Consider the following 24126-nt stretch of genomic DNA (forward strand, 5'->3'; position numbering starts at 1 on the left):
TGAAACCTTTCCATCTGTCTGATTTTGGGTGTACTCTGTCTTATTACGAAAGTAAGCTTGATCCCTTGAAGGCTGCAGCCCTATATATCTGAGAGAAAAATCCTACTGTAGTCAGTGGGAACTGTAGTACACTATAAGGCTTGGATTTGGATTACAGTTGATCACCACTCCACATGTGTGTGGGTTTGCACTGGCAGGGTTGCTATGTCAGAGGCATAGTTTTCAAGCACTAGTCGTCTTTCCTGTTTGTGGATTGTTTAAGCTTATTAAGGCATATGTTTTTAAGGACGCGTGAAATTTGTTACAAAAATTGAGTTGCCCTGTAAGTTGTCATCATATACTGTAGGTGGTAAGTGTATATTGCTCCCATCTGCACAGTAGGGAAAAACCATCACAAAGTAATTTCTGATCTGTGAAGCATTTCACTTTTTTCAGTCCTTCTGCAAGATTGGGTAGTTTGTCAGCTGGAGTTGCTCCAAATCACATTATCCCTTTTGGAAACAAAAACTGGCCATTCTGCCACTTGCAGTTTGATGCTGAAACACCAGGTTGGGAACATAGAGAGAACTCATGAAGTGGCACCCCTACTGATTTTACACCCCTACCAATTTGCCAAATAGAAAATATAGTTTTTCTTTCTCAACAGTGATGTATTTCTTTCTCATGTTTAATGATGGAAGTGCAGTTGCCATTGGTGCGTTGTATTTGGAAACGGCAATTTTTGTATAAGTTTTTGGCTAAAGCTAGCCTTGTATTTTAAGGTGTTTTGGAATTTATTTGATAATCCCTACTAATCAAATACAGTATGTTAAGTAAAAAATTAAAATCCTTATACACTAGTGCAATGATATTGAACCTTTTTGAGCCCGAGTGCCCAAACTGCAACACAAAATCAACTTATTTATTTCAAAGTGCCAATACTGCAATTAAAACCCAAATGCTAAGGTTTTAGTTTAGAAAAAAACAACTGCTCCTGCACTGCAAGGGTTAAATGCTTATTGTTTTTTCTTATGGGCAGTATTAACAACGAAATACTTCCTGGTCCTCCAATCCCCCATTGGGCTAGACTGGTAATGGTCACCATTGCACCCCTCTACTGGACCACTGCACCAGCAGAAGGGAGTGCCAAAATCTGGAATCGGAGGATGGGTAAGTAATTCTCTATGGCGATTTATAGCTCATGTGCCCACAGAGAAGGCTCTGTGTGCCAGCTGTGGCACACGTGCCATAGGTTCGCCATCACTGCACTAGTGTATCCTGAATAATTTCAGAGTCAATCATCATGATAATGGTATTATTTTTGCTCTTGTTAGCAAGAAATGTTGTACAGATGTTGTTGATTAATAAAAACAATTACTTCCTGAAAAGGCACTACAGTACAGTATTGTGTAATGGGACAGATAGGATAATGTACCTTGAAATTTGGAACTAAAGGGTTTAATGAGATCCTGATGTTGATGTTTCTATTGAAAAAATATCAATACTGTACAAAATAGCAACATCACCCTTTTACTAAATTCTCCACTTCCAAACTTCAGGGTATAGTACCCTGCCTGCCCCATTAGACAATAGTTGCCTTTCCTGTTTTTATTAATCAACAGCATCTGTACAACATTTCCTGCTAACAAGAGCAAAAATAAATGCTATTATCATGGTGACTGACTTTGAAATGGTACACTAGTGTGGAAGTATTTTTACTTCTTGCTATCTTGTTGCCAGGATATGGGTTATGCTGAAACCATTGTAGGTTTCTCAAAAAGATTTTTTCAACACTGTGTTTCCATGTGTTGAGTGCTCACTATGTTGAGTGCTGCGTGAAACTGAACCAACTTAAGGTAAGCATAGGAGTTACCATGATCTAAGGAGGTATTAAATTGCATAGCTTTCCACAGTGGCAAAACCAGGATATACCTTGGATGATCTTGATTAGCCATTTTGTAGATATGTGAAAGTATACAAGAACAATTTTGACTTTTAAAGTCATGATTATTTCCTGTACTAATAATAGAAATAAGGAGGAGCAAGCTGTCATATGTTCTGATGAAATAAGAACTTGCCTTTTGAAAAAAAAATAGTGATTCATTCACTCACATCTGTATGACATGAACAAAGAAACTCATTATGTGATCATTTACTCTTTTTGAGAGAACTAGAAAATTACTGCTTGATCAGTCTTTTGATTTGTAAAACATGAGGTTAACAGTGTGTGTGGATCCTGTGTTCCAGTATTCTGCTGCTTGTTCAGGCTTGCAGCATGAATGGTTCTTCCCAGAAATTATTGCTGTCAAATTGCAAAATGATACTTTAGTATTGTATTGGAGAAATAGATACTGAATTATCATTACAGTAGTGGAACTTTGGGAACTTTCTTCCTTTCTCTGTCTACAGCTTCATACTGCCTCACAGTTTCCTTCATTCCTCCAGAACTAATTTGGAGAACACACCAGGGAGTGGATGCACAAGGAATGATTCTAGAGGAAGAATTATCAGAGAGTTAGGAGGGAGAAAAGGGGGGAGCAAAGTAATGTGGCCCTTTTGCTTTCTCTCCCCCTCCCCCCCTTTAAAAAGTGGATAGATTATTGCCAAGAGCACCCTTCTGTGAGTACATCAGTGTAGAATCCTGTACCCATGAATTTACAAACTGATCCAAGTATTCTCTATGCAGAAATTGTCGGACGTAAGCCAGGCCCTGGAATTTCTGCCCCTTTCCTTATTTTCTAGAGAGAGGAGAGACACTTGCATTAGGGGTTTTGAGTCCTCTAATTTAAGTCTTCACTTTCCTTCAAGGGTTGCTTATTTAAAGAGCATCTGTTCAGTGTGCAGCTGGCTTGATCATCCTGTGCACATTATTCCTTAGGAGTAGTTAGGGAGATATAGAAGGTAGATACTTAGAAACAGGTCTTTCTAGATGCAGGATCTAGATGCAGGATCTAATGATTTGGACTGATTAGTATATTTTTGGAAGTGGCCATTGTTAGCAGTAGATTATGTTTTGAAGCTAATGATTTTTTTAAAAAAAATCAATCTCAAGTCAGATTTATTACATTGCTTTTAATTATACATTGTGGATGTGAGAAATGTATATAGATTTTATAATGCAACAAAGCTAGGTTATGATGGTTTTTAAAATTTGACAAAGCTTTTTTATTTGAAAACATATGTTTGCGCTATTAAACAAGGAATGTTTTGTACATGTTTCTTTTCCCATTCCTTTTATATTTTAAATGTACATTATAGGATAATCAGGTTCACTGGAGCTAGCAGAAAATGAAAGAATACAGAAGAAAAAACACAGCGGGGGGATCAAAATTTTCTATCTGCTTCCCACCTTTCTTCACATCTTATCACAACATCTTTTTCTTACTTCACCAATAAGGCATGTTCTCATAATCTCCCCAGTGTCTTGAGCAAAAGGCATCCTTCACTGCTTCTCTGAATAATGATGCAAAGAGTTGGCCATCAGTAAGTTGCTTCCCTTGCTTCCCTCCCTTCATCACCACCCCATGCTATTAATTACTATGATAGTTACAGGGTCAAATTAAACACTCTTTCTGAGCAATGAAGGCAAAGCTGAATGAAAGTTCTGGGGACTGAATTTCTGTTCTCAACAGAAATTGTTAACTAGTTCATAATTTTATAAAACCTAAATGTATTTCACATCCGTCATAGATGCATCAGATATCCATTTCTAATGTGAAATGATGGGCACTGTGCAAGTGGGGAGTAGCTACAGACACTAAAACAGAAGCAGAATAGTGACCAGAAGAGTCAATGTAGTTGGGATCTGGTTACACCAAGTAACTTATGACTGGAAAAAAAATACACCAGTAAGTATTTGAAAGCCACCTAGTACAGTGGAATTCCAAATAAGCAAAACTGGGAGCAAATTGCCACATGTTTTTCAAGTAAATTTCATAGTGCACGAAATTAATATTGTATACAAATGTATTTGTTTGTAGTAAGAGGAATTTTCCTTTCAAGTCTCCTTCAAAACAAGACACAAGTATTTAATATAAAGGTAACTTACTTCACTGAAATACAGTATATAAACCAAATAGACATAGTATCTTTAGTTTATAAACTGTCTTTTCATCTGTCATTCTCTCAAAATAATGCTGAGAATGCTGGTATTTAAGGGTGTCTTTTTAGCATACAGTTTCAGAAACAAACCTTTACTTAGATACCTACATTCCAGCATAGTGTTTCATGAGTGACTTAGATACTTCCATAGTTACCACACCCAAGTATGTTTGAAAGTTTTCAATATTGCTTCCACGTTTCCTGGAACCAGTTTTTGCTTTTGTAATCTATATCTTCATTTCCACATCAAGAATGACTTGAATTTTATTTGTGTCCTACATATTGCTTAACTTTAATCACGATTTTATTCAAGAGAAAAGTATTTTGCTTTTTAAAACCATCCAGATTTATAATGTGTATAGAGAGGTGCCCCGCTTGATGATTAGCCCACTCCACGATGAAATCGCTTCACGATGAGGTTTTTGCGATCGCTATTGCAATTGCAAAACGATGTTTAAATGGAGAAAATCCGTTTTACGATGATCGGTTCCCTGCTTCAGGAACTGATTCTTCACATTACAAGATCAAAAACAGCTGATCATCGGGTTTCAAAATGGCCGCCCACTGTTTTCCGGACCTATTCCTGGAAGACAGCGACCGAAAATGGCTTCCCCCATGGAGGATCTTTGCTGGACGATGAGGTATTTCGCCCATTGGAATGCATTGAACCTGTTTTCAATGCATTTCAATGGGTTTTTTCCTTTCGCTTGACGACGATATCGCTTAACAGCGATTTTAACAGAATAAATTATTGTTATCAAGCGGGGCACCACTGTAATGTCAGATATAAAATTTCCCTAAGAACTTAGGCTTGTGCATGTGTTATGCAGTTTCCTATAAAACCATTAAGATTGAATGCTCTGAATGAGATCAATTACTGTAATTGAGTCATAATTGTGTAACAAAATCTGGTTCTGCAAAATTGGAATGAAATGATCTCTTCTGTAAATAACAGGTTCATGCTCATAAAACAGTAGTGTATTTAAGAATTGACTCCTCTGCCAAAAGAAGAGCTAAGTTCTTGAAACATTTTTGCCAGTTTGAGACGTAGGACAATAAAAATTTTGTTCGCAGCCCACTCTTTACACAGTTATTATTTAGCCTGAAGAAACTTATTTGAATGTCCTGGAAAATCACTTTTTCAGATGGAACTAACAGGTAAATCAGTCAGTTTGTCTGGTACAGAGAACAATAATTTTCTCAGGGTTGCTTGAAAGTGCATTGAAGCTGAACCAGGTAGCAGATGCTTGTGCCTGCTCAATTTGTCATCAGCTTCATGCCCACAACATCTACAGACCAGGATGGTCATGACATCAGTGTTTTGCTTCTATTCAAGTGACATTTAGTACAGCACTACAGTATGAGTCCTGCTCCATTGATGGCTAGCCACATACAGTACATCATACTGTATACAGGTGTGTGAAAGGAAGTACAGTACAGTGGTGCCTCGCATAGCGACGTTAATCCGTGCAGCAAAAATCGCTGCTAAGCGATTTCGTCGCTATGCGATTAAAAAAACCCATAGAAACGCATTAAAACCTGTTTAATGTGTTCCTGTGGGCTTAAAACTCACCTTAAAGTGAAGATCCTCCATACGGTGGCCATTTTTGCTACCTCTGAAGCGAGGAATCCGTCCCTACACACAGCGGGTGGCCATTTTTTTTACCCAGCGGCCATTTTGGAACTGCCGATCAGCTGTTAAAAATCATCGCTTTGCGATAATCGGTAAGTGAAACAGGGAACCGATCATCACAAAGCGAAAAAAACCCATTTAAAACATTGCAGTGCAATTGCTTTTGCGATCGCAAAAACTTAATCGCTATGCAGTTTCATCGCTAAATGGAGTGCCCGTTAAGTGAGGCACCACTGTAGAACATTTGCTCTTTATACATTTGTAGACATGCCAGAAAATACTGAGACGTGTTATCATGCTTTGCATTTCCCCACTGTTTCTCCATAGAGCCTCAGTATGCACTCATTTCTTCTTTTCTGATAAGGGAACACAGTGCTTATATGCAGAAGAATTAGGTGGGTGGATCAGCACATCAGCAGCTAGCCCCTAAGTACTTCTTCAGAAGCATGAGCTATGGTACCTTTCCAAAAATTCCCTACAATTTAGCAAATCAGTCATCATCATCTTAGAACTTCAGAGCTGGAAGGGACCCTATGGATCATCAAGTTCATCCCCTGTCAAGATGGCACAGTGGGGAACTGAACTCCTAAACTCGGGCTGCACAGCCAGATACCTAAACCATTTGTATATTTTTTTTATAACAGTGGTTTCTCACCAGTTAGAAGACATTACAAACACAATGCTGTAACACAGATCATTCTGAGATATAAATAAGAATTATCTAAGCAAGAAAACAAATCTATGCACAGCCTTCCTAAGCTTTATGTATTCAAAATGTTTAGGACTGAAATTAATATATTTCCTGACCATTAGCCATGCTTCTTGGGACAGATGATGTCGCAGGAGTGCCAGGTTTGGGAAGACTACTCTATTGCAAATGTTCCTTGCATTCTTGAATATTCCTGTTGGCAGATCGGGAGGGGAAGGGGAAGAAGAGGTAAAAAGAAAGAGGCAAAGATATTATGGCACTTTAAAGACTAACAGATTTATTTCAGTGTGAGCTTTCGTGGATCAAAATCTAGTCTGATATGTCTGAAGAAGTAAATTTTAATCTACAGAAGCTCACACTGAAATAAACCTGTTAGTCTTTAAAGTGCCACAATATTTTGTTTTTCTTTTTTTTTCTCATTAATTTTGCCAACATGTTGAGACAAACATCTTGGGAAATTTTAAATTCCTGTACATGTCTTTTTTGCTTAATTTAAATAAAATTATTTCAACTCCTTGGTACTGTATATTTTATTTAACACTTAAGTATTTCACTAATTTGTGCTTAGTATTATATATCTTGAAATAGAATTTTTTTTCACTTGAGAATGGAGAATAGCAAGAAATAATGGAAGGGTGTGGAGTATTATGAAATAATTAAAAAACAGGTTGCCAAAATAACTTGTTCAACCTGTAAACCAGGAAGTTAGAGCAAAATAAACTGGTAACGTAGGTTTGTGACTCAGTGGGTCAACCAGAGTAAAGTATACAGGAAAACACTTATATAGCTCTATGTATTTTCTTTAAAAAGCCAAATCTCAAGTACGTTTGCAATAGCCCAAATACAATTTTCTCATTGATAGATGTATTACTGAGTGTGTTTGCAGCACAATTTGTTGCTCATTTTCTGTGCTGTTCATAAACTTACTCCAGTCTGGGGAAAACCTGAATAACTTTTGAGAAAGTTTTGCAGAAAGGAAGGAAAGGAAACTGTAGCTGCTCTGCATCTGAGTAGGGCAGTGTGATATAAGTAGCAAACAAGTGTAAATCATAGCCATTAATTGCTCAGTGGCTAGCTCCTCACTGGAGCCAGCCAATCAAATACTGAAATGGCTAGTAATACAGCACTGTGCTAGCCATTTAGTATTGGGCTAGTATCTTTGATTCTTTTGAGACAGCTCAGTTTCTTCTACTATTTCAGTACTTGGTAGAGAGTTGCAAATTTCATGCTGTACAGAAGCAAGAATCAACAATTCTGGTTTGAGGGGATTCAGCTTAACTCTCTAAAGTATTGTGATAGAATTCTGCATGCAGTGTCCAAAATCCTGTTCACATAACCTTGTGCAGCAAAAGCTGATGATGTTATGAACTCACACTAGTAAAATTTCTTACTAGTGTGAGATTATGGTGGCAGTGGGTCAGATTGAAATGTCCAATGCACTGTCTTCTCCAGTTGTATTGGATCAATTTTAGTTTATATTACCTGGTGACATGGACAAGGTATTTGCATGTTGGAAGGCCATTGCCACAGGATTAGACTCTCCTGATTTATTAAACCAGCCAAGGAAATGACAGTGGAATGGGCTGTCTAGAGCATAAATAGCTCCTTGCAGGAAGGATATATGCCCCCCTGCTTGAAGGTGACAATAATCCGACCCATTCTTAAAAAGACCAATTTGGCAACAGACAATTTAAACAACTTTTATCCTGCTGCCAATATACTGTTCATAGGAAAGCTGATTGGGAGGGTGTTGACTGACCAGTTGCAGACATTCTTGGAGGACACCACTAGTCTTACATTCAGGGTTTACACTGTGCGATGGGACTGAAACAGTTCCAGTCATCCTGTTCGATGACCTCTTCGGGAAGGCTAAATGAGAGAGTGTAACCCTGTTGATTCTCCTGGATCTCTCAGTAGCCCTTGATTCCATCGGCCATGATATCCTTCTGGATCGGCTATTGAGGTTGGGAATCAGAGGGCTAGTGCTACACTGGCTCCAGTCCTTCCTTGAAAGCCAGTCCCAGATGGTACTGCTTCGAGAGGCTGTTTTGATTCAGTGGGTTCTGCAGTGTAGAGTCCCACAGGGGCAGTCTTCACCCCAGTTTAACATTTGTATGAGGCTGCTGGGGGAGGTTATTCAGAGAATCGGAGTGCAGTCTCATCAGTATGTTGATGACATGCAGCTCTATAGCTCTTTTCCCTCTTCAGACGGGGAAGCTGCATGGCCTTTGTTATGGACTGTAAGAGGGTGAACAGGCTGGGTTGTGGATACGTTATTATTATTTTTTCTTATATATTTATTATATTTACGTCTGTGGGTTGGGTGGGATTTGCTTGTTTTCTTTATGTTCACTTGTGTGCCTTCCTTCCCCTTCCCCTCCCTCCCTTCCCATTCCCCTACTAGAGTTTCAGAGTTCCAAGATTCCCTAGAGCTCTGTTTTGTCTGAGGTAGTCTTTGGAGCCTTGGGATGGAGAGGGGCAGTCTTTAATTGCCAAAAATTGTCACCATATTGCTGGCAGCAGCAATTTAATAGTGTTTTTTGACAATTAAAGACTTTCCCATCCTGAGGCTCCCAAAGCCTTCCCCAAGGCAAAAGGAAACCCTAGGGATCCTCAGAACTTCCAACAGGGGTATAGGAAACATTTAATAAATTTAAAATAAATTTTATTTGTACAAGCTAATGGCATCATCAGCTTACTCTGCAAATAGTTATGGGAACAGGATTTGGCTGGAGGGGACTACTACTGAATATGTGTATGTTCAAGATTTAAGTGCAATAGGCATTCATATAATTTTCTCATAAGCTGTGCAACCATATAGCACTGCATTGGCAGGGGCAGGCAGCCAAGCCAGTGTTGCTGTCCTTTTGCTTCCAGTTATGGCTAGAAACCCTCCATGCACAAGGCGGGGGCCATGCCAGTGCTCTGGAAAATTAGAAGGAACCTTGCTCATAACTGATGCTAAAGAAGCATTCAGTTGAAGGGAACATAATGGTATTTGAGACGCTCCTTTGCTTCCTCTGCAGCCATTGTGCTTCCACTTTTTCCTCTTCCTCCTATTAATCACAAGGAAAGTCACTTTTATTGCTGTAGTGTATTCTGTATAACTTTATGAAATAGATGCTGTGCTTGCATGGTCCCTGTATCCTCCTTGGATTGATTTTCATGTATTCTTTCTCCTTTTAAATAATTACGCTTTAAAAGATCTTTTTTGGGGGGGGAGGGGGAGAAAGTGGAGGTGAAGAGAACGGAGTATAATGAAACATTTTATAATAATGTAAATGAAGAGAAATGCAACTTAAAGCTGGCAGTATAGTCTTTGCAGTCCCAGTGAAGCCGGTCATCAGATTTCTAGTGCTCTGTCTTGTTCATATGTGTGAATTATTTTGTGTATGAAGTGTTGTAGTGAAAGCCCCAAGCAGATTTCAAATATATGTGACTCTCATGAATTGATCTTCTGGATCACAATTGTATGCTCTTTTCTTCAAATAAGTGTTGTTGTTTTTTTTGTAGATCGAGCGGGAAGCATTAGCACTCTTGATTCTTTGGACTTTGCAAGATATTCAGATGATGGAAACAGGGAAGCAGATGAACGGGTGGCTGGTAAGTAATGTTTCAGATAAGGTGTGAAATAAGCATCAGTATTTTTACTTTGCAGCAGTGGTTGTAACCTCGCATTGTAAAATTTACAAAGCACATCTAGCAACATGATTTTTTTGGACCAAGTAATAAAATTGATAACACTACATCTTGATCTTGAAATATTTTTCTAATAATGTTTCAGTGATGTATGTTGTCTTTTTAGATTTTTTGGTCACTGGTATAATTGTAACAAAGTGGTAGCACTAAAACTCTTCAAGAAGAGCTTCTGTAGAAAATAAAATGCTGTTGAAATGCGTGATGAGATTAGTCGGTGCCATTTGGGGTTTTTTAGGGTTATTACTGGTGGTTTAATACCTCTATTTTTAGTTTTGTTTTCTGTTTTACTTGTTGTAACCCTCCCAGAGTAGTGCTGTGATACTAATGGGAGTGGGATACAAATTGAATAAATAAATAAAATATTTTTGAAAATTGGAAATTGTTTAGATTTAGGCAGAAATATTTCAGTATTTCTTTCAGACTAATAAAAAAATCCATATGATACCTAATAGTCAGTGGTCCAGAAAAATATATCTAGATAAATGTTGCTAGATAAGGGTTAAAATTAATACCAATCTGTTCATGCAGGTTTGATTCTGTTTCATTCTGCAAACTGAAAGACATCTGTTTGAATAAGGTTAACTTTATTATTTCTTGTTGGAGCATCTTCCTGGGTATGGTAGCCCAGCCCACTTCTGTGATCATGCAGTAACAGTCAGCCTTTTGCCATTCACTTGTCTCCTTAAGGCAGACTCCCTCTCCATCTGGTTCCTGCCACATGTTTAGATTACAACTGCCATCCTCTTTATCAGTTAGCCATGCTGATGTGGCTTATTTGCATTGTGCTCCAAAACATTGTGCAGGAACTAATTTGAGGAAGTCTGTTTTGGGATTTAATCCTCAAAATAATCTACAGCAGATACCTAAATCCAGCCTTTTTTCTTGTTATGTCCAAATTTCATGGTATTTTGAGACTTTCAAAGCCTTAATTTGCCAATCCTGAAGAGTTAGGAAATTGTCATGTTTCTAGCAACTGCCTTGAATATACTGTAAACAGGGGCAGAATATGCATGTTTTCGGTGCTTCCAAGAAATGTGCTACGCACTACTTTTTATGCTGTTTGGCAGAAAAATAGAGCATTTTAACTAAGTTTAATTTATACTGTTAAACAATAATTTGTTTAAAGAGCTTTCTATGGCTGTATGTGGCCATTTCCCTCCGCCCCCGCCCCCCCGGAATGTAGAGTAAATCCTTCAGCTAAAATTTTAATTCATAGAAATTAGCCAGTAAGAAGAACTTGTTATGTTCTTACTATCTCCATTGCCTTCCTGATTCCTCAGCATTGCAACCCCTTCTTTCCTACTTACCGTATTTTTTGCTCCATATGACGCACCTGACCTTAAGACGCACCTACTTTTTAGAGGAGGAACACAAGGAAAATATATTCTGAACCAAATAGTGTAATAAAATATTTAATAAACTATAACAGAATAACATTTGAACCATGTAAAGTGAACAGCAATCAACAGTGGCATTAATATAGACCATTATCAGCTAGTGATAAGACCTATACCACTCTACCTGTATTTTACATTTCCTTTCATCCACCTCCTCCCCGTGCTTATAGAAATGTCTCAGTGACAGATGAGATTGTTGTGCAAATCTGCCCAGCTACAGCTCAAGTGTATATTAAGTTAGAAATGGTTTGTCTGATTTGGCACTGCATTGAGAGGTCCCTTTTAGTTGTGTGGAGGATAAATAGTGGAATTAAACTATTTAACAGCTGGTTTTCCTTATTTACTTTAGGTTATGCAAAAGAACAGCAACACAAAGCTTAACCTGATCCCATTCACCAGCAGTAGCACATGCTCAGCATAAGACCAAATCGCCATTTTCTGACATAATTGAACGTTTATAGCATGCAAGGCACAACAGGTTAGGCCACACAAAGCCATGAACAATGTTCTTGACGAGCCAAAAAAACTGAATACAAACTATAGTAGCTGAAATCAAGAAGCAGGTACTGTAATCCAGTTAGAAGTCACGAGGCACAGTTAGTTTCCTTGCTGCAACACCCTTTGGAAATACATTCTCTACTAGATGCCCAGAACTACGTAGTTGAAAAGTTTGTAAGTTGAATCCAAATTTCCCATAGAAATATATTGAAAATTAATTAATGCATTTTTATGGGGGGGGAAGGTCAGAAACTTTAAAAAATTTAAAAGAAAGTCACTTACCAGGTACTGTAGACTGAGCCTTGCTCTTCACAGTGCCTTGGTAGACCCCAGAACAGCCAAAAAAGAGCCCCAAAAAGCTAAAAGCCAGCAGGCAGTCGGCAGCCATTTTGTGCTCTTCTCCACTCCTGCTCCTTTCCCCACCTAACAGCTGATCGGCGCTGGTCTGAACACTTCCTAGGCAGCTTTTAAAGCAAGTATGCACATTTCTACACAAGCAGGTTTCAACTCAAATGGAGCACCTTTTCTCCCAAGCATTAACCCCAAACAAACAGCTTTTAAACTAAATTTTACATTTTAAAACGACAATACCAGGCAGTCCCAGGTCTCTCTCCCATCTCTCTAACTGCTTGGACTAGCAAGGAAGCAGACAAGCAGCCTTTTCACTAACTGAAAGTTTGAATTTCCCTGCTTTCCCTGCCTTCCCTGCATATGAGGTATGCTAATATCTGTGCACTGGAGGATTGTGGGAGGAACATCCAGCCCCTGATGGGGGTCCTGTGGGGCACCCCAAAACACTGAGTAGCTCTCTTGGCCTCTTTCGGGACTGGGGCTGTGCAGCCCTGTTCTGATCAGGAGGTGCAGCTGAGGGGGTCACCATGCCTTTGGGGGACAGGGCACAGAAAGGGGCAGGAGGTTCAGAGGCCATTCCAATTCATACCTGGCAGGGGAGATACCATTATTGTAAAAGTGGTTTTCCCAGGGTGAGGCTCATCTATTGCACTTTGGATGTGCTGACCCCTGTGATTTCCCCAAATATGGGAAAATCAGCTGCCTAAGTGGGGGACTGTGTTTGTGGTTTCCCCTGGTTTTTCCAGAATTACTCTTTCCCTTTTTGTCGTTGGCTGTTTTCACTGCCTGCTGCCATAGACCTGTTGGCCTTGCTGGTTTTCCAGCTGAGCTCCAGGAAGCAGATCCTAGAAAGCTAGCAGTGCAGAATGGTGAGGTCCAAACAGCAAGCAGTCTCTGGTGCTAGTTTAGAGACCTCCCAGCATGGCAGTGGGGGGCTTCTGGGTGGTGGTGGTGGAACCCCTTTTTTACTGTATTCGTTCCATAAGACACATATACTTCCTCCCCCCACGATTTGGGGAGGGGGAAGTGCATCTTATGGAGCAAAAAATACGGTAACCTTCCCTTGCTCCACTGCTCAAATAGCAGCACATAGCCTCTTCTGTATAAAAACATAGCATAAGATTCCCTTTCATGTATCTCACTTTTCACATTCACCATTTTTCTGTGTGATATCTTCTGTCATTCTCCTTTCAGGGTCATCTGTCCCTGGACTGTTCTATCTCAGGAATCTTCTCTGTGCTTGGCTCCCCAGCTGTTTCTTTTTGCAGCACTTCTGTCTCTGCCCTCATTTCCAAACATGTCGTAACATTTTCTGTTCCTGGCTTCCAGTCAGATTGATCTTTTTTTGTTCTTTAGTCCTTTGAAGTCAAAATACTATATAGAGATTGGGCTAGATATCCAGAATTTATTTTCTTATGCCTTGCAAACAGGTATTCAATAGTTTGATAATTAGAAAGCTATTTCATGCACCTATTAATACGTAATACAGTCATTTGTACATTATGTTCCATAGCTGATCACCATAGTCTAGCCTTTCTAAAGCAGTTGCCTTTCAGACCTGATTTTTTTTCCTTAGGGGGGAATAATTTAAAAAATGAAATATCAAGGTTTTTAAAGATACAGTTGTGTTCAAAATTATTCAACCCCCAATGCTGTAAAGGGGTTTAGGGACTATAGTGTACATTTGGAATTGTATTCAGAGTGAAATCCTACAAGGACGTTTTAAAGAACCAAATGCAACTAAAATAACATCAATTGTTTATGTAATACAGTAGTAAATGTTTCTTTTGTGGTTTCTTCATTGCCACAATTATTCAACCCCTTAAAGACTACCACTCTGAAGAAGAGAGGTTCATTCAGGTGTTTTCGATCAGGTATTGAAAACACCTGTGGATGTCACCGAGCACCAATCAAGCATAATAAGCACCAATTAGGCAGCTTTAAAATGACTGTGATACTCAGCTCCTTCTAGACATTTACTGGTGTGGTTACAAACATGGTGAAGTCAAGAGAATGGTCCAGGAAGACAAGAGAAGAGGTGATTTGTCTTCACAGGAAGGGCAATGGCTATAAGAAGATTGCAAAGAAGTTAAACATACCAAGAGACACCATAGGAAGCATCATTCGCAAATTCAAGGCAAAGGGCACTGTTGAAATGCTACCTGGTCGTGGAAGAAAGAAGATGCTGACTTCGACTGCTGTGCACTACCTAAAGCGTGGAGTGGTGAAAAGTCCCCGTGTGACTGCTGAGGAACTGAAAAAAGATTTGTCAGATGTGGGTATAGAAGTTTCAGCTCAGACAATAAGGCGCACACTGCGTAATGAAGGTCTCCATGCCAGAACCCCCAGGCGCACCCCCTTGCTGTCTCCCAAGAATAAGAAGAGTCGACTGCAGTATGCCAAAAGTCATGTGGGCAAACCACAAAAGTTGTGGGATAGTGTTCTGTGGACTGATGAAACAAAATTAGAACTGTTTGGGCCCATGGATCAACGCTATGTTTGGAGGAGGAAGAACAAGGCATATGACGAAAAGAACACCCTGCCTACTGTGAAGCATGGCGGACGGTCAATAATGCTTTGGGGCTGTTTTGCTTCTGCAGGTACAGGGAAGCTTCAGCGTGTACAAGGTACCATGAATTCTCTTCAGTACCAGGAGATATTGGATGAAAATGTGATGCAGTCCGTCACACACCTGAGGCTTGGGAGATGTTGGACCTTTCAACAGGACAATGATCCCAAGCATACCTCCAAGTCCACTAGAGCATGGTTGCAGAGGAAAGGCTGGAACATTTTGGAGTGGCCATCGCAGTCACCAGACTTAAATCCGATTGAGAACCTCTGGTGGGACTTAAAGCAGTTGCAGTGCGCAAGCCTAAGAATTTGACTGAACTGGAGGCTTTTGCCCATGAAGAATGGGCGAAGATACCCGTAGATCGCTGCAAGACACTTGTGTCAAGCTATGCTTCACGTTTAAAAGCTGTTATAACTGTAAAAGGATGTTGTACTAAGTACTAAGATTGAATGTTACTTGGGGGTTGAATAAAAACTAATAATGATGTGAGCACAGAAAAGACATTTGTGGTTATGTCATTATAAACTTAAGGTTATATTTCTCTGACCTACAAGTGCCTCTTTCATGTAAATGTAAGCAAGATGACTAAATGATCAAAATCAATGTCAAAATGGCCAAAACATTCAATTTCAGTGGGGGTTGAATAATTTTGAACACAACTGTACCAAACTTTAATCTTGTTTATTTAAACATTACAGATAAAGTTAAATCTAGTCACACATTTGCTAGTGTATATTTTACTTACAATATCCAAAAAAATGAATCAGTGAAATTGATGAGATAAATGTCGAGTCATTTAATTTTTCAAGAAAAGGACTCTAGTTGGTTCCAACTAAACAGAAATTGCCAATTCTTGCTTCATGTTCTGGGCTTTGAATTTCTGTTTCTCCAATACTAAAGCTATAAGGTATTTAAGATTTAGATTGAGTGAGATTGCTTAAATCAGTGGAGCTAGACTTTAAAAGGCAGATTTTAAAATATTACTTAGAGGAGAGAGTGGGACAGAAAGCACAATAGGGAAGGACCTCACTAATTCCTGGTTGTACATAGTACACTAAACTTGAGGTTTCCCAAATGACACCTCTGAACACATACTTCCAAGTAAATCTTTCTAGTGCCTACATATTCTTTGGGCAACTGTCCTCAGCCTCTGCTTACCCCCTTTAGAAGCAGACTGATCTTGGCTTAAAAATGTATATGAAGGAGTTGGGAGGAAATAAGAATAGGTTGCTGTTTTCTGTTTCCTCTTTCAACTTTATATAGTTTTTCTGGCCGAGGTTTGCAACACTGGACATTGTGGCCGAAATCCTGTTGCTTGGTGCAGGAAATCACAACTAGAATAAGCCCACTGAATCAATGGGACTTATGGAGGAGTTGACTCAGTAGCTCACCACTTATTCAGTGGACCTACTATTGTTGTTGTTTAGCCGTCAAGACATGTCCGACTCTTCGTGACCCCATGGACCAGAGCACGGCAGGTCCTTCTGTCTCCCACTGCCTCCCGGAGTTTGGTCAAATTCATGTTGGTAGCTTCGATGACACTGTCCAATCATCTCGTCCTCTGTCATCTCCTTCTCCTCTTGCCCACACACTTTCCCAACATCAGGGTATTTTCCAGGGCGTCTTCTCTTCTCATGAGATGGCCAAAGTATTGGAGCCTCAGCTTCAGGATCTGTCCTTCCAGTGAACACTCAGAGTTGATTGGGCCTACTATAGTTGCAACTTAATGTGTAAATCAGTGGTCTCCAACCTTGGGCCTCCAGATGTTCTAGGACTTCAACTCCCAGAAATCCTGGCCAGCAGAGGTGGTGTGAAGGCTTCTGGGAGTTGTAGTCCAAGAACATCTGGAGGCCCAAGGTTGGGGACCACTGGTGTAAAGCATTAGGATTTCATCCTGTGAGTTCTTAGTTACACAGTGTCCATAGTGGTTCTGCTTTCTGCCAGATCCGTTAGTCCAGTCAGGTTCTACTGGATACTTATTTAGTTCAAGTTTCCTGAATAGCAGGGAGTAGGAGTAGTTCTACAGAGAGCTCTGAGTAATTCTTGTTGCTGGAGACCATTTATGCCTGCCTGTTTATCATTCCAACCAGCAGCATATTGTGACTGAGCCTTAAGTATGGTTTGGCTACATTCAGACTGCTTAGCTCCTCTTTCATGTGGACTGCATCCTTTTCTCTTGCTCCCTGGGGACCTTCTTTCAGAGACAGATACTGATATTTTTTGCCACCAGGATTATGTAGATAACTACCATTTTTCTCTTCTTCATGACTTAACTTCATGAGGTTTGAAAGTACAATTACTTCAGTTGCTAATGAAGTAACAGCAAAGTTGGCTGCAAAGGGATGGGTACTGTGAAGTGTTAAGGGCAGGGCTATTATCTCTCCTGACCAGGGGTTCTACTACTTTTAATTTTTCCTAGAAGTTCTGGAGGGGTACCCACAATCACACAGTACTGCAAGAACAGTTGTCTTTGGTAACACATTTAATGACACAGAATTTGATCTGGAGAAGCGCAAGTAGACATCTTCTATATCTCATTGCAGCCCCTTCCAAATCACCCCAAAAGCTGCTTCTAAGATTTGGAAAATTCTCTGGTGTAGTGTGAGATACAGTGCAGGGAAGAGACTACAAAAAAGCAAGGGGAAATTGATGGAAGGTTATGGTTTCAAATGTGCTGATGCAAGAGACCATCTGAATCCTAACATTAATTTTAGTGTTTATTTTCATCTAATGCCGAAGTTGATTATTACTTTCTAAAATGCAGTAAATTCATTACTTTTCATTTTATTAAGGTCAGGACATTCAGAGTCACAACAGCAATAAGAAGCCTTCATCCAAGGAAGTTTTATTGTCTTGCTCCAGCTTTCCTTGATAGGAATTAAAAGAGCTCTACTATTTGTAATAGGAACAATCTCAAGCTTTTTTTTTCCTCATTAGAAGCCTTAAATTAGTTGCAGTGTAACTTGTCACTGGGGCATAAGTACAACTGTAATCTGGATTCAACTGTTTCATTTTTTAACAGCTGTAAAACAGTTTTGATACACCATTGAGCTTACTAGCCTTTTTTAAAATGTTACAATGTCTAAATAGAAACCATGCAGCAGAGTAAACTGTATTAATGGGGAAACTGAGTGCAGTTATAGTGTTGTTCAGAGTTGTATTCATTGGGTGATGAAAATACTTTGGCGTCTGACATGGGTTTATTTGATATGGGTTTTCTGGCTTTCTGTGCCCCTTGTGATGCATCTTGCTGTTCAGTTTCCTTACTAGAATTCTAAAACTCCCCTATAATTTGTATTCTTGCTGATTTTTTAAAAAACATGTTTGTCATCATGTTGCAGGGCATTCTGATCTGCAATTGTTCTGTATCCATCTATCTTTATATATTTCCATGGAAGGAACTTGCCCATCGTAGTTAATTTATTTTTAATTGAAGTAATGAATTTATTAAATAGCTCTTTTAAAGCCAATATTAAATTATGTTAATGCTGGTATTTCTATAGAATTGTTAATACAGAAATTGTTAACATTGTTTTTGACTTTGTTGCACAGAAATATTTGCAGATCAGCATTGCTGACTATTACCAATTTTTTTTCACACTTCCTCATCAGATCCTCAGTTGTGCTTTTTATATTTCTGCAGTAAAATTCTGTGCATCAAACAGTATAGTTCCATGTATTAGCTGTGGTGTGCTTCCCATTCAGAACTACCCCTTCTGTTTTTGAAGAAGAAAAATGCAAACTGAGTGAATCTTTTTTTCCATACACTCTGATTATTCAGCAGATTACACAAATCCATTGGTAATATGCATTTCTCTGCACATATGTTCTAAAGGTGAAGGGATTCATGTAAAATAGATTTAAATTTTTTTCTTTTTTCGTAAAATAAAATTTTGATTTGTTTAGCATATTCAAAGACCCTGAGTAATTGATTGAAAACAAATGAAACTCATGTATAATCAAATTTCCTTTCATTATTGCATACAATGCAGTTAAGCTCCATTACAGATTTCCCATCAGTGACTTCTGTTCCTTTAAATAGAGAGATACTTGATAAATACTGTCATTCATTTCATAACAGCTACACCTCATCTTGCTTAGGTTGTGCAAAAGACTTTTTTTTATTTGGGGGAAAACCAAACAGGATGCCACATGGTAACAGTTGGCACCAAGAAAGAATTAAAGCTACTTCCATGCAATGGCAGTAAGATAGTAGGTTCTTCATTAATAGTTGTAACTACTGATAATTCCATACTGTTTTTGGAGTTGTAGTTTAATCACATTCATCTTGGCCCCTCAAAGCAAAAAAAATGCTCATACTGTTACACTTACCTCTTTTATTTTTAAAATACTGGTGTGTCTTAATACTTTGAAACAGAAGTGGTTCCAAGTTCTGAGAGAAAGTCAAGTTGGTACAATATTCTGCTTAAAACCTATAGCATTCCTTGTCAGACAATTTAAATTATGAATGCAGATTAGATTTTTAATTATGGAAAATGTTCACCAGTTTGCTTCAGTCTAACTCTGCTGCATGCGTTCATGAGTTCCATAAAGATTGCATGCTTTGTCTTTAATACGAATTGTATTTTATTTTCATATCCATCCCTGCTTTTTTATATTTTACTTTTGTTTCCCTATTCTTGGTTGGATGCCTGTGTATGTTTAATCCAAATCCTTGTCCAGTCCTGGAGTTTGAACTACGGAAAGCAAAAGAGACCATTCAGGCCCTCCGAGCCAACCTGACTCAGGCTGCAGGTGGTGTACATAAACCTTTTCCATAGTTTTTGTATTTTGACAAAATAAAAATAGGTGATGAATTACAAAATAGTGAATGATACTTTTTCCTATATTGCTGTTTGCAGAAAATGAAGTTCCTTTACAGGAACGGAGAAATTACAAATCAAGTCCTGAAATTCAGGTGGGTAATTAAAGAAGTCATATTTGCTGTGTTTTTTTTTACTTTGTAGTTCAGCCCTTCCTTGCCTCTAGGCAAATAGCTTAGTCAATCCCTAGCTCCATCTTTTCTGTCATGTGGAGGCGTGAATAGTTTGTTGTCCTAAAATACTAGTTATGTTCTGAGTCTGATTATTAGGCCTTTTACATGTATCTTATTTTCTTTCTAGGAACCAATTAAACCTCTTGAAAAAAGAGCTCTAAACTTCTTAGTCAATGAATTTTTATTGAAGAATGGGTACAAGCTTACTTCAATAACTTTTTCAGATGAAAATGATGATCAAGTAAGATGAAATAAAGTTTTCTTTACAATTTGCTTTATTCCTGTTTTTAAGACTTTTATTTTCTAGTACACCATCATTCTTGAGCATTATTTCTAAAGAAGTATGGTGGTTCTTTCTCTGTTTATCCAGTAACCTCTGTGTGAGAAGCAGTGGGGTAGGGTTATAGTTCTGCTCTCAGTAAGAAATAGTATAATAGAAGTGGACACTGGCAACAGAATATTTGCATTTCATCAGCTGCTAACTCAGCAGCTATTGTTCCAGACATAAAAGCAGTAAGTATAAACATTCTGCAAAAAGAACAATGGTGCAACAGTATTTCAGTTTTCTTTTACTCAATTTAATTGCTAAAATCCTCCTTGTTAAAAAAAGGATTGTTACCCACGAATGGAAGGACAGACAACAAAGAGTGCATTCCACAGCCTAGGAACAATCACTGCAAAGGCCTTCTTGTGTATACTTGCCCAATGTGCATGTAAAGATAATGGCAACAAGAAAACATCTTCCCTTGAATATTTTAGAATGCAGGAGCTCATACAGGGAGATACAGACTCGAATATACTCAAGCAGTATAAAGCTTTATAGATCATAACCAGACCTTTGTGTTGGGCTTAGAAGAACATTGTTGGCAGTGATGTGGTGGTAATGAGAGTGATATGCTCTCTGGCTTCAGTCAGTTGTCTCATGGCAGCATTTTGTACTAGCTGAAATTTGTACTCTTCAAAGGTAGCCTCACGTAAAGCATGTTGCAGTAAACAGATAGGGTGTACTGTACCTATGACATACATCACTGTAACCAGATCAGACATATCAAGAAAAAGGCACAGTTAGATTTAATTGTACAGATGTCCTCTTGGCCACTGCTGAAAACTGGGTATCCGGCCTCAGGGTTAAATCCAGGCATATTTCCCAAGTTGCAAATTTCAGTTTTGAGGGAATATACCGTATTTTTCGCTCCATAAGACGCACCGGACGTTAAGACGCACTTAATTTTTAAATACTGAAAATTAAAATAAAATAAAAATATATAAACAGAGCAAGTCCCACACTGGGACTGCCAAAAAAAATCACCAAAAAACAAAGCAACATAGAAACATACCCCCCAGCTCAAATCTACCCTCCAAAACCCACCCAGAACATTTTTAAAAAGTAAAAAGCAGCAACTAATTTTTAAATACCAAAAAATAAAGTAAAAATAAATAAACAGAGCAAGTCCCATGCTGGGACTGCAAAAAAAGTACCAAAACACAAAGCAACATAGAAACATACCCCCCAGCTCAAATCTACCCTCCAAAACCCACCCAGAACATTTTTAAAAAGTAAAAAGCAGCAACTAATTTTTAAATACCAAAAAATAAAGTAAAAATAAATGAACAGAGCAAGTCCCATGCTGGGACTGCAAAAAAAGTACCAAAACACAAAGCAACATAGAAACATACCCCCCAGCCCAAATCTACCCTCCAAAACCCACCCAGAACATTTTTAAAAAGTAAAAAGCAGCAACTAATTTTTAAATACCAAAAAATAAAGTAAAAATAAATAAACAGAGCAAGTCCCATGCTGGGACTGCAAAAAAAGTACCAAACCACAAAGCAACATAGAAACATACCCCCCCAGCCCAAACCTACCCTCCAAAACCCACCCAGAACATTTTTAAAAAGTAAAAAGCAGCAACTAATTTTTAAATACCAAAAAACAAAGTAAAAATAAATAAAGAGAGCAAGTCCCATGCTGGGACTTCAAAAAAAGTACCAAAACACAAAGCAACATAGAAACATACCCCCCAGCCCAAATCTACCCTCCAAAACCCACCCAGAACATTTTTTAAAAAAGTAAAAAGCAGCACCTTACCAGTGGAAAGCCTCCTGGAGGTCCTCAGAAGCCAGCGATGGTGGTGGTTGGGGACCCCCACGGGGCCTGCTGAGGCCTCCGGAGGCCACGGAAGCCAGCGATGGTGCCTGGGGGAGGCCCCCACGGGGCCTGCTGAGGCCTCCGGAGGCCTCGGAAGCCAGCGATGGTGCCTGGGGGAAGCCCCCACGGGGCCTGCTGAGGCCTCCGGAGGCCTCGGAAGCCAGCGATGGTGCCGGGGGGAGGCCCCCACGGGGCCTGCTGAGGCCTCCGGAGGCCTCGGAAGCCAGCGATGGGGCCTGCTGAGGCCTCCAGAGGCCTCGGAAGCCAGCGATGGTGCCGGGGGGAGGCCCTCACGGGGCCTGCTGAGGCCTCCAGAGGCCTCGGAAGCCAGCGATGGGGCCTGCTGAGGCCTCCGGAGGCCTCGGAAGCCAGCGATGGTGCCGGGGGGAGGCCCCCACGGGGCCTGCTGAGGCCTCCGGAGGCCTCGGAAGCCAGCGATGGTGGCGTGGAGGGGACAGTATTTGCTCCATAAGACGCATACACTTCTCCCCCCACTTGTTTTGAGAGGAAAAGTGCGTCTTATGGTGCAAAAAATACGGTAGCCCCATTTAGTGCAAACTAAATTCCTACTCCAGGATTTTCCTTTTGACCAGGAGTACCTCTGTTTTGTCTGTTGTCTGGATTAAGCTTCAGTTTGTTCTCACTCAGTCCATTTTCTTACATCAGGCGTTGTTCTAGCTTCCTTCGAGTTAGATGGCAGTTTGAGTTGGATGTCATCAGCACACTGGTAGTCTAGGTTCTGGACAGCCTCTGCCAGCATACATATATCTAACAAAATGCCACAAAGGACAGAAGCCACAGTAAAATGATGCCTTCAAGTCGTGTTCCAAAGGCAGTCCAGAAAGATACCATAGTCACAGGTTAACAGGAATCCAGCATAAGCAACAGGAACACATTCCCCTTACCCAACTCTAGGTATAGATCATCTATGTAGACAAGCAAAGCTGTCTCCATCTCATATTCAGACTGTAAGTCAGTTTGAAATGGATCTAGGTATCCTATCTTATCCAGGAATATCTTACAGAAGGAAGAATGCATTTAAAAGAGTGAAGGGGTCACCTTTGTTTCTTTCTCATCCTTTTGAATCTTTCCTTGCTCTCATCTATTTGTTATATTTATACCCTGCCTTTTCTCCAGTGAGTTTGAGACAGCATACATGGCTCTGGTCCTCCATATTTTATCCTCACAACAACTTTGTGAAGAAGGTGAGCTTGAGGGAGTATTTCTAGGCCATACCTGTGAGCTTTATGACAAAGTGGAGATTTAGGCTTAAATTTCGCACATCTTAGTCCAATACTCTGTTACACCACATTAGCTTTAACGTTCTGAAAGTTTCAGATATGCAACTTAATTACCTGCCCTAAACCTTGCTACATAGTTTCTGGAGAGTGTGAAAGTGGAAATTCTTCTTTATAGGGTGTTTAGAAACTATGTGCTGGAGGAAAGGGGCTTCATTTCCCTTTTTTGCCTCCTGAACTCATCCTCAGTATCTTCCAGGGAAAAAATCCACTCAGCCGTCTTCTAAATACTGCATAGCATTTCCCCTCTCTCCTTACCTATTTTAATTGATTCTTCACTCTAAGCAGTTAGCACCACACCTCCTCACTGAAAATGCTCACTCTTGTTGTCATATATATATATATGTGTGTGTGCTTCCCTACTCTTAGTGTTTCTGTCAGAACATTTTCTTTTTTTATGTATACATTTGAACCCATATATCCACTAGGGATTGGTTCCAAGGCTCCCTGTGGATACTGAAACCCGTGGATAATAGTGAATGAGAGAGAGAGAGAGATGGTAAAGGGGAGAAAACCAGGAAAAAATATTTTCATATGCATTACCAGAACTGGCCACTAGAGACCATGCAGTGTGTTCTTCACTAACTAGTATACACAGCATTGTCTCTGACTGCCTCTAGTGGCCAGTTCTGATAATACAATAGTTTTTTTCTGATTTTTTTTATTTTAATATTTTTAATATTTTCAGATTGTGGATAAGTGAATCAGTGGACACTGATCCCATGGATAAGGGAGTCCTACTGT

General features: G+C 39.5%; 1 protein-coding gene and 1 pseudogene across 7 annotated transcripts in view; both read left to right on the forward strand.

Annotated features, from left to right (window-relative positions):
- RELCH (RAB11 binding and LisH domain, coiled-coil and HEAT repeat containing) overlaps positions 1-24126 on the forward strand; it is a 102991-nt gene that overhangs the window by 892 nt on the left and 77973 nt on the right. For 5 of the 7 annotated variants that reach the window (XR_013545148.1, XR_013545149.1, XM_078393394.1 and 2 more), the window contains exons 2-5: positions 9936-10025; positions 19623-19694; positions 19802-19857; positions 20063-20176. Coding sequence is in view for 5 of the 7 variants with exons in the window: in XM_078393394.1 (XP_078249520.1) it covers positions 9936-10025; positions 19623-19694; positions 19802-19857; positions 20063-20176 (332 nt within the window). In the remaining 2 variants the exon portion in view is untranslated. The remainder of the gene's footprint in view (positions 1-9935; positions 10026-19622; positions 19695-19801; positions 19858-20062; positions 20177-24126) is intronic. The other 2 variants (XM_078393393.1, XM_072998531.2) reach the window with 2 other exon arrangements.
- On the forward strand, positions 12949-13103 carry LOC140707102 (U1 spliceosomal RNA; annotated as a pseudogene).

The sequence above is a fragment of the Pogona vitticeps genome, chromosome 4 (genome assembly GCF_051106095.1).
Source record: "Pogona vitticeps strain Pit_001003342236 chromosome 4, PviZW2.1, whole genome shotgun sequence".
In the NCBI taxonomy this organism is placed as follows: Eukaryota; Metazoa; Chordata; class Lepidosauria; order Squamata; family Agamidae; genus Pogona; species Pogona vitticeps.